The sequence below is a fragment of the Osmerus eperlanus genome, chromosome 28, assembly GCF_963692335.1.
Source record: "Osmerus eperlanus chromosome 28, fOsmEpe2.1, whole genome shotgun sequence".
In the NCBI taxonomy this organism is placed as follows: domain Eukaryota; kingdom Metazoa; phylum Chordata; class Actinopteri; order Osmeriformes; family Osmeridae; genus Osmerus; species Osmerus eperlanus.
The window spans coordinates 2,136,209-2,151,090 of NC_085045.1; the positions used below are offsets into that span (position 1 = coordinate 2,136,209).

Genomic DNA, 14,882 nt, shown 5'->3' on the forward strand with positions numbered 1-14,882 from the left:
TGTCGTGGTTGAACGATATGAATCTGTAATAAGTTTGAAGTGCCGAGTTTGCCAGCCACACCCCGATGGATTTCGCAGCTGCCACAGACGGCATTTTAGCCACGAGCTGTGTGGTAGAACATTCTGTCAATCAAAAATGAGCTGGTATACAGGCTGCTCAATTTGGTTGTCTTGGTTCGCCGTGTAGGCGTTCTTCGAGTCATTTATGACCAACGGGAATAGCTCGAAAAGGGGAAACTCCACCCTGTGAATAATTAGCGAATCGTAACCAGTGCGCCTTGAAAAATGGGCGGAGCCATCAGCCAATGTGAAACGTGATTCGTGGAAAAACACGTCAAATAAACTATAAGATTCTCATTGACTCCTGACCATTTTGGACCGTCCTCTCTCACACTATATATATCCAAATCAAACTTCTCCATTTTCTTCTGTTTCTTGCGTGGTTAGGCCTTCATTTGGTACAGAATCCTCCCGTTAACTATCAGCCAACATGGCACTACCCAAAGTCTTTTTCGAAATCTCGGCAGACGGCAAAGTTCTCGGCAGAGTTACTATGGAGGTAAGGAAATGTTGGCATTGGCGAGCTTAGTATAAATATTTGTGTTTGGCTGATTACCCACAAGCTAACTTGGCTAACGTTAGCGAACTCGAAAGCGGTTGAGATGGAGAATGGGCAGAGGGGGTGCAGCTTGCAACTGTCACGAGTAACTTGGTTAAGAAAGCCATGTGCACGTGCACCCGGAAACTTCGCAAACCAGTCTATTGTTTCCACAATATATAGGCACATTATCTTGCCTTGAGTACTTTTTAAAGTCACTTTAGAAGTTAACATTGAGTTTAGTGACAAGGTACTTTTAATTGAATCCCACGACGTACTATGTGTTTTATTAGCCGCTAGCTCTACGCATGAAGATTGACTTGGCGTTGAAAGCGCCATTTTCCTTGTTGGCTAGCTACCCAAACTAGCCCGCGTATTCTGTGATTTACCCCTTAACATATCAATGGCATAATGTCCCTACTTATAATGTGGTAGTACTTGAAAATGTCTAGGATGTTAAGCAAGCGCATTTGCCCCTGAACTGCATTTACTATAGCAGTTCGTCAACGCCCAGTGTAAATGAATGACTGCGACTAACCAGCTAGGCCGCGCGCCATTCTTTGTAGTACTCATTGCTTCCAAGCCTGCGTCGTTGTTCAGTAGGCGTCGGACAACGGCTACCAGTTGTCAATCATATCAAATAGCCATGGCACCGGGAAATGTTATTGCGTCAATTGATCCGGCATGTCAGTGTACATTTTGCTAAAGATAACGTTCATTTTGCGCCTATTGTGTTCATGGTGTGTTTCTAGCTACTGTAGCATCTTGTGGCTTAACGGCGTATTGCGGACACTAAATTGCATGACTCGTCTTTCTCGTTTGCTAATGGTCAAGTTGGAATGTCCGGCTCGAATTGCACCAGAAGAGACTCGCCCGCACCAACCCCACCTGATTTATTCTGTGATATTTGACTGGGCACGCATGTCTGCCTTAGCAGGTGCGCAGTAAAGGAACCCTACAGCTGCCATCAGCACATCTAGCGACCCAACCGTTTCGTTTTACTGCAGCTATACCGGGTCTGCATTGACCCCCACCTCCCTCCCCCACACACTTGCTCCTTGCATGGTTGATAACATGCTGTCATGGGCAATAAAACATCAGGGTTGGGTTCTATAATGTGCCTATGTTTGCTAACCTGATAGTCAAGTGTCCCAAGCAAGGCTTAAATTCAGTTGAACTCTGATCTAACCGTTCTTCTTTTTTGTGTGCAGCTGAGGTCTGATGTGGTCCCCAAGACTGCAGAGAACTTCCGTGCCCTGTGCACTGGCGAGAAGGGCTTTGGTTACAAGGGCTCCACATTCCACCGTGTCATCCCCGGCTTCATGTGCCAGGTATGGTGTCTGGGATTGTGCCAGGGTCTGATATCTGATACGTTGCCAGTAATGGTTAAGGTTGAGCTACGTCAGTTAAAGTACATCTGATCGGATTTAAATTGTGCCTTCCATTCAGTTTAGTTTAAGGACCTGAGTATGAAAGAATTAGAAAATACTTAAATTATGTAGGGTTAAGATATTGGTGTGTTCTGTAATCTGAGATTCTATCCAAGATGGTGGGAATACCATCTGTTTGTGCAGTGATCTAGATTGTAATCTAGATTGTGTACGTCTAGGGTGGGGACTTCACCAACCACAACGGAACTGGTGGAAAGTCCATCTACGGCAACAAGTTTCCCGATGAGAACTTCAATCTGAAGCACACTGGCATGGGCTGTCTGTCCATGGCCAATGCCGGACCCAACACCAACGGGTCCCAGTTCTTCATCTGCACAGCTGACACCAACTGGTAAATCAATGATGCCGGTCTTCAGAGTTGATGAAAGCTAGTAGTAAAGTCTTATTTTAAATGTGTTGTCAGGCCATCTTAAGTGGCTGCGTAGGTGTTTGTAGCGGCCAGAGTGGGACCAAGCTCATGGTGGTTTTTGCTCCTCAGGCTTGACGGGAAACACGTGGTGTTCGGACAGGTTCTCGAGGGCACAGACATCATCAAGAAGTGCGAGTCCTATGGCTCCAGCAGTGGCAAGACCAAGGCCAAGATCACCGTTTCCGACTGTGGCCAGCTTTGAATGTGCCCCCGCCAACATCACCCCCCTCACTCTTGCTGCCCTATAGCTTACCCCCCTGCCCCCTCCACCTGTAAACCTCAACATTCCTAACCATGGATATTTGTTACTTCCCTTTCCATTCTGTTCCTTGTCCAAACTTGTTGCATCTGTGACTTGCCTTCAGAGTTTCTTTTGCATTATTTTTTTCAAGTCCAACGGTTTGTTAAATCCTAAAAAATAAAGGGGAACAAATGCCTTCATTTTGTTGGTACTTAATCAAATGTCGTTTGAAAATGTTGTCGCCTACTTTTTTCTACCATAACAGACAATTTACTTGTGAAAGAACCAGTCTTTTATTGTGCAAAGCAGTCATGGCTTGGGGAAAATTACAGGGCATTACTGACTTTCTACACTGGGCAGGGCAGTGATAAAAAATTGCGCAGTTGTATTACCAGGAAATGGGCGCCACCTTAAGATACCCGCATCTCACCAGTAGATGGCGCCATAGCGCTGTCAATTTATTGCCAAAGCCTTTGAAGAAACATTAAGCGACAGATGCGTGTTTCCACAAAACTAATGCAAGGTCCACTTTACTCAAACTAAAGTAATGTGGATAGTTTAGTCGCAAAGTTCATCCACACTTTTTCTCAGCCAATCTCTTGGAGTGTCTGGCTTCCCTTCGCTGCTTAGGTCGACAGACTCCTAGGCCTCTGGAGTTTTCATTCCCACGACACGACAAACCATGTCCGCAGTCGCAGCGTTCTAGGCTTCTTCTGCGCACCTTGGAACGCCCTCGCAGTAAACACGCCTCGCCTTCCACCGGAATCCGCTGACAACTTTTTCCTCTCCCATCACGGACACAGCACAGCCCATCTCCGCAGTCTCCGGAGCGCACACACGGGCCCCTTTCTGGTACTGAGGGGGGAAGGAGGGAAACGCTTAATTTAATACGCTTAAAAACCAGCACAGCATATAAACTACTTTCCGAAAGTGGGATTCGGTGTGCGTGTTGTGCATAACTAAGCATAAGCTTCATTGAACCTGCATATAAAAAGTAAACACTTACCTTTCTCTTTGTTTTCAGGAGAAGTTGGATGTCTGATGGAAGTCCTGCTCTTCTTCGATTTGTTACGGCAGGTTTCATCCTATGGGGGGGGAAAAAGTAATTTTCGATGAGTGCCACTTAAAACACCGGCATCTCACACACACACTGGCAAACGGCTTAAACAATGACGCCACTCACCTCCAAAGCACTGCGGCTGCTGTGGCGGTTAGAGGAGGTGTCTACCGCGCGACGAGCGTTTCCAGAATTGTGCACTTCACTGTCTGAGCCACTTTGCAAACGCTCCTGTCAAGCACAAGCGCACATTAATACTCTACCAAAGTAAAACACTGTCAACAACACATCCTCCAGCAACCACAGACAAATCCAGCAGGTGCACAAACGCTCACCTGGTCCACGGGCTCCGTTACTTCTTTGGAGGATCGAATCACGTTAGAGTCTAAGCAGCGCACGACACAATATGAACACATGAGAAGAAAAGTGATCGTGGGGGTCCACATTTTGTCACGTTGGAATATTAGTCCCACAGGCTTGAGCTAGTTCCTACAATTCGAATAGTAGCATGTGCTATTAATCACTGGCACAGAACAGGTGATCTGCCTTGTCTTGTGAACAGGTGAGCGTTACGGTCCTAGCCTACTTATAGGCTACGCCTTTGCAGGCCGACCACCCGCAGGCTGTAAAGCTACTTTAGCTCTTTCATACATCCGCAGGCTAACATCCCAAACCCTCCGCCCCGCAGAGGCCCTTTGAAATGTATTTTTTGATTAATATCAAATATTCTTTGAACAAACCGCATCAGTCGACGGATGAACGTGGCTTCCTGACCGACCGGAACACATGCATGTTTAGATCACAAGTAAAGGAAACCGTGGCATTGATCTTGTTAGTGTTTGATATGGTCGGAGGAAAGATTGCCATCTCAGAGTCTCACCTTTAGAGATTGGCTGTCGATATGAAAAAGACATCAAGCTGATCATGTAAGCTAGACCATTTGAAAATGAGTACATCATGAATGAGTTGGATGAAAGTCGCGCACCATCCCCGGCCCTACGACATTTCATCTTTTGAAGTTCTTGAACTATTTACGCTTCTACTTACTACATTACTTTTACCTTTACTTTTAGAAAGCTTGGCCACCAGGCAGCAACGACAAGAAGCACGTGAGTTCAGAGGAAAATATCAGATGACTCAAACGTGCTCAGTCCCCCCCACCTCTAATCTCTACCTCCCTGTCTCCCATCTCTTGATACCTCAGGAAAAATTATTTGATTGGAGTTGTTGAAGTTCAATCTCTCTTCCGTCTGTTTTTCATCTGACAGAGCGTCAGCACGTTAAATAACAAACTGCATTTGCAGGAGACTGTAAACCCCAATCAAGGCGCTATGGAAGCAAATCAGTGTTTAGAATTTTAAAAGGCATTTAATATTAATTCAACACCACCGAATTTGTTGTTTTTGAATTAACCTCTTTATGGAAACATGAATGTATTTCAATGTAAAAAAAAAAACGGACCCAAAAATTCAGGCTGCTGAAATTCGAATGGTGAAATTCTGATCCCCCCCCCCAAAATCGATACAGTAGTCATACAATCACAGCTTGGGGTCTGAGGAGGTCCGGTCTGAGGCAAGCAGTTGGACCCTTCTCGGAGAAGTGAGATGGTTCGATTTCATTCAGGCACGATTGCCTTACCTATCCTTGGTATCCCAGATGCTGCAATCTGAATTCTTTCGGCAAAAACCTTTTCGGCTAGAATTTTTAGGATCTGAATTTTACCATTCGAATTTGGGCAACCTGAATTTCCGAATCTTGATTTTTTTGGATCAGAATTGCATTTTAAAGAATTGAATTCAAAACCAACAAATTTGTTGGTGCTGAAATGTCAATATTACGTTTTCAATGCCTTTTAAATTCAAAACATGATTTGTACCGTCTCAATCCATGTTGACCATGCAGCGGGTCCCTGAATTTGAAGACCAGATGCTGTCATTGTTTACAGTGTTTCAAGTTAGCTGGTGCTTTGGGGCATGTGTTGTTCACAGAACTGCCGTGGGAGCGGCCTGGTGAGAGGCCCAGGTTGCCGTCCAGCCAGGGGGGGGGGGGGGGGGGGGGGGGGGGGCGCGGGGTGTAGTGTGGCTGATTACAGATAACGGCTTATTGTCAGCTCCTGCAGCCTGCAGGTTATGCCTCTCTTCAATAAAGAACAGCAGATGCAAGCAATTACTTCCATCTGTGACGCAGAGCACACTTAGGTCAGGGTGAGTGTGTGTGTGTGTGTTCTTCTGCTTGTGTGTGTTTTCTCTTATTGAGGGGGTGAGGCGTAGAGTACAGTATGAAGAGAGGACAGTCTCATGAGGTCTTAAATAGAGCCAGCAGCGTTGAACATCACAGCTGCTCTTCTGTGAAGGCACGGGATGCTACTGGAGGTAAGCTAGACTCAGATCACTCTGAGAGGACTGAGACTTAAGATCTAGTGACTTACAATTATGGTGACCAATAGAGTTGGTCACCATAAAAACAAATGTTTAACATTTATTGTTTTTGTTTTATTATTCAATGATACGTTGGATGAAGTGGTAAAATTTGGATTGACTTGGAAAACAGTAAAATGTTATTCATGTTAATTGTATAATGGTTGTTATAAAATGTATAGTTTATGGTCATAGTTTACAATGTGTAAACTGCTATGAAAACTAGAGTTGTCATTTGAAACTGTAAAAGGTATAAAGATACATAGAATAGAAGAGAATGACAGAACATAAAGAGGAACAGAATGTTTTTCATGCAACAGAAAATTAAAAATGTCTGGAGCTGCACCTTGCAAGGTGGGGCTGTGACTCAGGATTTGAGCAGGGGTTGGTGCTGGTGCTGGGTTGGTGCTGGGGTTGGTGCTGGGGCTGGTGCTGGTGCTGGGGTTGGTGCTGGGGCTGGTGCTGGGTTGGTGCTGGTGCTGGTGCTGGGGCTGGTGCTGGTGCTGGGGTTGGTGCTGGTGCTGGGGTTGGTGCTGGGGTTGGTGCTGGTGCTGGGGTTGGTGCTGGGGTTGGTGCTGGTGCTGGGGTTGGTGCTGGTGCTGGGGTTGGTGCTGGGGTTGGTGCTGGGGTTGGTGCTGGGGTTGGTGCTGGTGCTGGGGTTGGTGCTGGGGTTGGTGCTGGGGTTGGTGCTGGGGCTGGTGCTGGGTTGGTGCTGGGGTTGGTGCTGGGGCTGGTGCTGGTGCTGGGGTTGGTGCTGGGGTTGGTGCTGGGGTTGGTGCTGGGGTTGGTGCTGGGGCTGGTGCTGGTGCTGGGGTTGGTGCTGGGTTGGTGCTGGGGTTGGTGCTGGGGTTGGTGCTGGGGTTGGTGCTGGTGCTGGGGTTGGTGCTGGGGTTGGTGCTGGGGTTGGTGCTGGGGTTGGTGCTGGGGCTGGTGCTGGTGCTGGGGTTGGTGCTGGGTTGGTGCTGGGGTTGGTGCTGGGGCTGGTGCTGGTGCTGGGGTTGGTGCTGGGGCTGGTGCTGGGGCTGGTGCTGGTGCTGGGGTTGGTGCTGGGGCTGGTGCTGGGGTTGGTGCTGGGGCTGGTGCTGGTGCTGGGGTTGGTGCTGGTGCTGGTGCTGGGGTTGGTGCTGGGTTGGTGCTGGGGTTGGTGCTGGGGCTGGTGCTGGTGCTGGGGTTGGTGCTGGGGCTGGTGCTGGGGTTGGTGCTGGGGTTGGTGCTGGGGCTGGTGCTGGGGCTGGTGCTGGGGTTGGAGGACTGAAGAGTCCAGCAAGGTCAGAAATAGAAAGAGAGAAAGAGAGATGGAGGAGGGGGGGAGGGGGGAATGCATGCCCTGGAGAAGAGATAATTCTATTCTTGAGAGAGAAAAAAAATACCTAAAACAATCATCCATGGAGATAACCATCTGCCCAGGAGAACCAGACGGGCAGACTGAATGACAGGCTGGCCGGCTGGCTGGTTGGTCGGTCAGTCGACTGGCTGACACATGAAAGCAAACAAGCAGGTAGATGTGTCTTTACGTGTATTTTCACATTACTGCGTTTGTCTCTCCACATGAATGTGCTTTTGTACACATGGGTGTGTGTGTAGCTGTAGTCTGAGGGTGTGTTGCTCAGAGCCATGTCTGTGCTGAACCCAGTGGAGTGGCTGCAACCGAGCCGAGGTTCCCCAAGGCTGGTGCTGGTGGTGGTGTGTGTAGCTCTGCTGCTGGACAACATGCTGCTCACTGTGGTCGGTGAGTACACACACACGTACACACACACTCACACACACAGCCGTGAAGCATCTGGGTATTGAAGGAGGTGCCCATCGTATGAAGACAGCGCAGCTTTCCGCCGTGACATTTATCACCGTGCCCTTCTGAGCAGAGCAAAAGAGAGAGTGAGTCAGACTCAACAAGACAGAGAGCATCTGGGGCCTGGATAGGTTCCCTGCTCAAGACCATGCACACACACACACTCATACACATAAAAATACGCACACATACACATACAAACACGCACAGACATGCACATATGTGTGGCCTTACCTCTCTTCCACACTCTGTCTAGTAAAGAGCATGCTGTGCCCAAAAAAGGCTAACCTGTCCTGTCTGTTCCCCTGCAGTGCCCATCATCCCCACCTTTCTATATGCCATAGAGCACGAAAGCCAGACACTGCCCCCCCTCCAGCCAAGCCCAGCGCTCTCCCCCACTCAAGCCCCCACACCGCAGGCCCCTGGGGGGGCCGCTCTCTCCTTGGTCCTCTCCCTCTATGACAACACCACCTACAACCTGTGGGGGTCTGAGACCAGCTCACCCGGCAACCTCTCCCGGGAGGATGATGGCAGCACTAACTCCACCCAGGCGGGCTGCCAGGAGGACAGCCAGTTCCTGGAGGAGGAGAATGTGCGTGTGGGCCTCCTGTTTGCCTCGAAGGCCCTGGTGCAGCTGCTGGTCAACCCCTTCGTTGGTCCTCTCACCAACAGGTACAAGGCTTGGTTGGGGCTGCAGGGTGGGGTCGGAGAGGCCAGGGGAGAGGCCAGGGGAGAGGCCAGGGGAGAGGCCAGGGGAGAGGCCAGGGGAGAGGCCAGGGGAGAGACCAGGGAAGAGACCAGGGGTGGAAAACTCTCCATGCATCTATACTGTCATGCCCTTTTCTCCACTGCAGGGTTGGATATCACATCCCCATGTTTGCTGGGTTCCTCATCATGTTCGTCTCCACCATCAGTAAGCAGCTCTGTTTTACAGCGTGGTTGACCCATTTCATCACTGACAGTCATTTATTCGGTTCAACTTTAAAATTATATGATGACAGCATTGTACTATTGCATTGAATGAGCGTTTAATTGTTCCGTTAAAACCATATATTGCACATGTTCTACAATGACGTTTCTTTCTGCGTAGTGTTTGCCTTCTCAGGAACATACGCCTTGTTGTTTTTTGCGCGGTCTCTTCAGGGAATCGGATCCTCGTTCTCCTCTGTGGCAGGTACTAGAACCTTGATTGCTACGTGGTTTGTGAAGTTTTCTGAAGTTTTGGTTGGATAAGCTGATCTGTCCTGTAGATCTAGACATATTTATGGTGTTGATGTTTATGATATCTAGTGTTTGAAAATCATTAAATAAGTGTGTACCAACCATGGCTGTGTTTGTCCGGTAGGTTTGGGCATGCTGGCCAGTGTGTACACAGATGATGAAGAGAGAGGCATTGCCATGGGGATCGCTCTGGGAGGACTGGCCATGGGAGTCCTGAGTGAGAAAATCTCTCCTCTCTTCTCCTCTCTCTTCTCCTCTCCTTGAGTTTTAGCTACTATAAGTCACCTCTCTGTTTTGTGTTGTACAGTTGGAGCTCCGTTCGGCAGTGTGATGTATGAGTTTGTGGGGAAGCGTGCTCCGTTCCTGATCCTGGCCTTTCTGGCAGTGTTCGATGGAGGTAAGCATATATAACATGACAATGTGATGGTTTCATTAAGAGAGGAGCAGCAAGACTTAAAACTTGTGATTAAACACAACCTGAATTCTCCCCCAACACCAAGCCTTACAACTCTGCATACTCCAGCCGTCCAAGATTTCACCTGGGGTGAGTCTCCTTTGTCAGGGGTGTGTGTCTGTTTGTGTGTGAATATGAATGTGTGTGACCTTTGACCTCTATGTTGGTTTACAGAGTGTTGAAGGCACCCCTCTCCTGACTTTGCTAAAAGACCCCTACATCCTCATCAGTGCAGGTGAGGGCAGACCAGAACAGAACCGACCTGTACACTGACATTATTGTATTAGCAATAAAGGTATCCAACATGGTCGACTTTCTGTCTTACACTCCCAGGATCCCTGTGCTTTGCCAACATGGGCGTGGCCATCCTAGAGCCAACCCTGCCCATCTGGATGCTGCAGACCATGTGCTCCCCAAAGTGGCAGCTGGGTAATTTCCTTGACTTCCTGTCGGATCTCTGTATGGCCCATTGACGCAGTGTCACTAATACATAAGTCAGTGTCACAAAGGTTGTGACCTCTGCCTAAACCCTCTAATTATTTATTAGAAAATTAATAATCGAACTCTTCCAGAAACCCTTCTTCCTCTCATCTGCCAGTCTGTTATTGTCTCAATAGGCATGGCTTTTTTACCCGCCAGCATTGCGTACCTCATCGGCACCAACCTGTTTGGGCTGCTAGCCAATAAAATGGGAAGGTAAGCTATCCTCGATCTGCCCTGTTCCATTAAAAAAATTACCATTCTGGTCATTCTTTTAGCAGATGCTTTTTCCAAAGCTGCTGTGATGATTCAATTAACCGCACCAAACAGAGTGATCTTTTCAAAAGATACACTGTGTCCTTTCACGGAGGTTGTGTACACAAAGTACACAGTGTTTTATTGGTTCCCAGTAAGGAGCCTGAGCCGTGTTGTGTCCTCAGGTGGCTGTGCTCCATGATAGGCATGCTCATCGTAGGGATCAGCCTGCTGTGTGTGAGTACCCAGCCCTGGCTAACCCCCCGCTCGCTCACTCTGTCAACAGGCTAGGTCCTGTGGGTCAGCGAGCAGCCCGCTTATTGTAGTGTCTTGTATACCGTATACAGTGCAGGCCTGTGATATCTGCGTATTTCGAGGAATGTAATGATTCTAATTCTAATATGGCAGTTCTAGAAAGTGGCATTTGTTAAGATCATGACCCTTCCTCTCCGAATGTACCAGATGTAGTTCTTTAACCAACAACATTTTCACATCATGTTGATCCACAGGTGCCCTTTGCCACCAGCATCTATGGTCTCATTGGTCCAAATGGAGGCCTGGGCTTCGCTATTGGTAGGTCTTAGGAAATGGCCAGGTATGGAGAAAGGATCGTAGGCCAATGAGCTGTTGCTGAACTATGTGTTTTTGTGTGTGTTTCAGGTATGGTGGACTCCTCTATGATGGCCATAATGGGATACTTGGTAGACATACGTCATGCCTCTGTCTATGGGAGTGTGTATGCCATAGCTGATGTAGCGTTGTGTATGGGCTTCGCTGTTGGTGAGTAAAAACTTTCACGCTCACCACAGTCCTGAAGAAACGTCACAGTTCCTCTGTGACCCGAACCTGTTCCCTGTCTGTGACCCAGGTCCGTCCACAGGGGGCGCTCTCGTGAGAGCCATTGGGTTCCCCTACCTCATGGTGCTCATCGGCATCATCAACATCCTGTACGCGCCTCTCTGCTTCTTCCTCAGGAACCCAGCCGTGCGTGAAGAGAAGATGGTGAGTCATGTGTTTGTGTGCCTGAGTGTGATACTTCAGACTTTGCTTGTGTATTAAACTAATCAAGTCAACAAACAAAAAAAGTAATTCCTAACGGGAGACCAGACTAGCTACTTAAACCACCTGCCGGCTCAGACTAATAATCATAACAAGTTTTAACCGCCTGACCATATTTGGGCCTTTCCTGTTCCTGTTCACCTGGCTCCGGTATTAATGCCGCCCCCCACCACAGTGTCTGGGACGACATGTCCTGACACACACAAGGAGCAGAGCTGCATGTGTGTGTGCTTGACTGTGTGTGTGTGTATGTACAGTATGTCTGTGTGTGTGTGTGTGTGTGTGCGTTTGTGTGTACTACTGGTTTCTCAGTATTTCTGTGTCTGTGCCAATCAGAAGACTTTCAAAGACAGTGCTCTCCCCAGTTTTGGTCTCTACGCTCAGACAGAAACGTTTAGAAGCCGTGTCATCCGGAACTATAATTTAGTAAAGTATACTTTAGTGAAGCTTCTGTTTGATGTGGGTTTTTGCGGAATCATTAGGATGATGATGAAAGCCGGAGGGTCAGTTACTTTAAAGCGACAGGTGTAACTGAAACAGACGGCAGGAATTAATTACACAGTCGCCCATTAGACAAAGATAAAACGATTAAAATCATTACAGACTGAGAGCTGACACAGTTGAATATCTTTCCAATAATAAGCGCGTTTGTGTGTGTTTGTAGGCTATAATCGGCCAGGAGTGTCCCATGCACAGGAAGAACTACAACACGACACAGAGAGAGTGTCGCGAGTTCCCTCTGAGCGATGCAAGCGAAGAGGAGACAGAGGAATGACCTGGAACGTGACTACTCTCACGAACACACACTTGCACACACTTGCACACTCACAGACTAAAGGTTGTGGGTGTGCATGTTGGTGTTTCAGAAAAAATATTGTTTAAAAACTGTCGAATTACTACAATGATGGTGCCGAAAACCGTAACACATCATTGATGAGAAGTGAACCTTTATGCTATGTCAGGCAAAGACGTAGTGTTTGTTTGTTTGTTAGTGTGTGTGTGTGTGTGATATCAACCCTCTATCAACCCGTCCTACAGCCAGTCATTGGAAACACTGTTTTTGTACAGTAGAAATAGTCATCCTCATATCCCTTCCAGACTGTACTATTATTTTATTTAAGATCTAATGGAACATATATACACCATCTTCCATACTAAAGTGATGTGCACCTTGTTCCATTCTGCAAGACTGTTATTTGTCCTGTCAGATTGTTCTTATTATTGTTCCATGTCCTAATGTAAATGTAACACACGTGCAGGCTTTGCACATAATTAAAGATCTCATACGATTGGAACTTGAGTCACTCAATATTTCACACGATGAATATATACTCATTCTGTGCTCTGTCAAACCTTCGCGAGGTTTTTCGTATTTTAGTTGTTATGCTGTCACCATCCATATCTTCTCCTGAAACTTGACCCAGTATTGCGAGTGTCTCTCTGAGGTTCGGGGTTGCGAGCGTGATGTGGGGTGAGAGTTGAGCTGTGGTCTGACTGGGTGTCGAGCAGCAAGCTATCTCCCTTAATCTTTAATTTCCTCTTCGTTGCTGTCACGCCGGTGTCACTAAATCAACATGTCGCTGTGGTGGGTGGTCTGCATCACCTGGGCTGTTTACCCCCATGCGGGCCAACGATGTGAGAACTCACCTGCTCCATTCAGCCAATCATGGAGTGAATCTAATCGTTACCCATAAAGACAGGGTCAGAGAGACTTCCATTGTAGGATTCTCTGTTGCACAATATCTAATCTACCTTGTCACACAATATCAGTGTTTACATATTGTGTCAATCGACGGCTCCATCCTATAGTCACGTGGCTCAGTCGAGTGTGTACTTTGTCTGTGATTGGGTAGTGTTTACCTATTGACAATGCAGGGGGACGCCAGGAGGATGTATATCCAGCAAAACATGTCAGAGCTGTTTAGGTTTCCAAAGACGACTATAAAATGACCTGCGTCACAGCCAGGATCGTGACGTCCCTTTTTAGGGACATGGGCTCAGAATCAGATCACAACCCTACTCTGAGTCACCAATGGTGTCTGTTTGACCTTTAACTGTGCAGATTAGTCCAATAGAGATTACATCTGTTCAGGAAAGACCTTGTTCCGTAGAGCAGCTGGAACAGGATATGAAGGTTTCCTTTTTCTCTTCAGGGGTGGAACCTTCTGGAGCTTCTTTAGTGTCCTCCTGGAAGATTATCCCCCCTGGTGGAGGTGGGTTCTGCGGAGTGTAGTTGATACAAACTGAATAGGTTTGCAGAAAATATTTAGGAGGTACAGTATGTTGCATTCAGTAGTAGCACCGGTGTTTTAAACTGATGGATTGATAATGACACACATAAAGAAATCAATGATTTCTCTAGCACTTGACAATAGATCTGCCAAAAAATCCAAAACAATAACTCGAAAGCTTTGATGTGTTTCCTGCCCGTCAGAGGGTGTTTGACATCCCATAATGTTAAAAACTCAGGTACCGTGCAAATGTATGGTGTATGGAAGCAAATCAGTGACATCATGTTTTTAATTTTTAAAAGACATCGTTTTTAATGCAATAACTTGTGTTCAGCAATTCAAATGTAAATGTATTTGTGCCCATAATCAAGAAAATACATTCATCAGCATTCATTCAGCACTAAGTACCCATCACATACACAAAATGAGCTCCCTTTATAGAGTCCAGGTGTTGAATTAAAATGGATCAAACCATCTGCAGGGGAGCTCCACATCACACATCCCAACCTTGTTAACTTGGTTGGTGTGAACAAAACGTGAATTATACAATAGACATACATATTTACATAACATATTTTTAGCGATGATTGACTAATTCATACTTTGATTAATTGCAGATTAATGTTACCAATGAAGCTAATAAATTACAGCGCCATGGAAGTTTTTAAAGGGGTACTATTCAAATGCCACCATTGGGTTGCGCTTCAATATCGCCTTCTAATGGTTTAATGTGAGAATTACAGGTGCAGTTCCCACAGTAAAACACCAGATGGCGATGGTAAAGCGCAGCCCTATGGAACGGGTTTTTAGGGGGCACTATTTCGACAGCGCCATTGGGCTGCACTTCAATACCGCCATCTAGTGTCTTAAAGTGAGAATTACAAGTGCAACTCGTAACCCTAACCCTTCTTGGTCGGCTTTGAGTTGCCTACCATTGATCGCCACCTACATGTAAGTTTTAATTGAGTTACTCAATGTGCAAGTCTTCCGTTGAAGTACCCAAGAGGAGTGACAATAATTTAACAGTCCCAATGGCTCAGTGAGGAGAGAAGCTCCCTTGAAACTGAAAGGTTCAAGGTTTGATTCCCAGTGCCAGATTTTAAAGCAAAGATTGGCATTGAAATGCATGTCAAATTTTAAAGCACAAATTAGAAGAGGCACTTGGAGAACACCCGGAGAAAGGGTCTGTTATTGCCAGAGGGGGTTAGTGGTTGTTAATT

General features: G+C 47.0%; 3 protein-coding genes across 4 annotated transcripts; 2 read left to right on the top strand and 1 right to left on the bottom strand.

Moving 5' to 3' along the window:
• Positions 1–401: 401 nt before the first annotated feature.
• ppiaa (peptidylprolyl isomerase Aa (cyclophilin A)) lies at positions 402–2,899 on the top strand. Its single transcript, XM_062454146.1, has 4 exons — positions 402–559; positions 1,810–1,929; positions 2,208–2,380; positions 2,528–2,899. Exons 1-4 carry the CDS (start codon positions 491–493, stop codon positions 2,658–2,660), a joined length of 495 nt encoding a protein of 164 aa, XP_062310130.1. The 5' UTR covers positions 402–490; the 3' UTR covers positions 2,661–2,899.
• Positions 2,900–3,154: 255 nt separating this feature from the next.
• LOC134014943 (dickkopf-related protein 4-like) lies at positions 3,155–4,887 on the bottom strand. 2 transcript variants are annotated; one of them, XR_009929046.1, is made up of 5 exons: positions 4,497–4,619; positions 4,092–4,141; positions 3,883–3,987; positions 3,706–3,784; positions 3,155–3,554 (listed from the first exon to the last, which is right to left on the bottom strand). XR_009929046.1 is itself a non-coding variant. In XM_062454145.1 (5 exons), exons 1-5 carry the CDS (start codon positions 4,764–4,766, stop codon positions 3,271–3,273), a joined length of 648 nt encoding a protein of 215 aa, XP_062310129.1. In that variant the 5' UTR covers positions 4,767–4,887; the 3' UTR covers positions 3,155–3,270. The 2 variants fall into 2 exon arrangements, 1 of the variants encoding a protein (XP_062310129.1); XM_062454145.1 differs by lacking the exon at positions 4,497–4,619 and adding an exon at positions 4,637–4,887.
• Positions 4,888–5,832: 945 nt separating this feature from the next.
• On the top strand, positions 5,833–12,726 carry LOC134015329 (chromaffin granule amine transporter). The gene is made up of 16 exons (XM_062454779.1): positions 5,833–6,128; positions 7,758–7,902; positions 8,274–8,634; positions 8,817–8,875; positions 9,053–9,136; positions 9,308–9,400; positions 9,491–9,580; positions 9,684–9,727; positions 9,812–9,872; positions 9,971–10,066; positions 10,255–10,333; positions 10,558–10,609; positions 10,882–10,945; positions 11,033–11,152; positions 11,241–11,374; positions 12,096–12,726. Exons 2-16 carry the CDS (start codon positions 7,788–7,790, stop codon positions 12,204–12,206), a joined length of 1,563 nt encoding a protein of 520 aa, XP_062310763.1. The 5' UTR covers positions 5,833–6,128; positions 7,758–7,787; the 3' UTR covers positions 12,207–12,726.
• Positions 12,727–14,882: the final 2,156 nt, after the last annotated feature.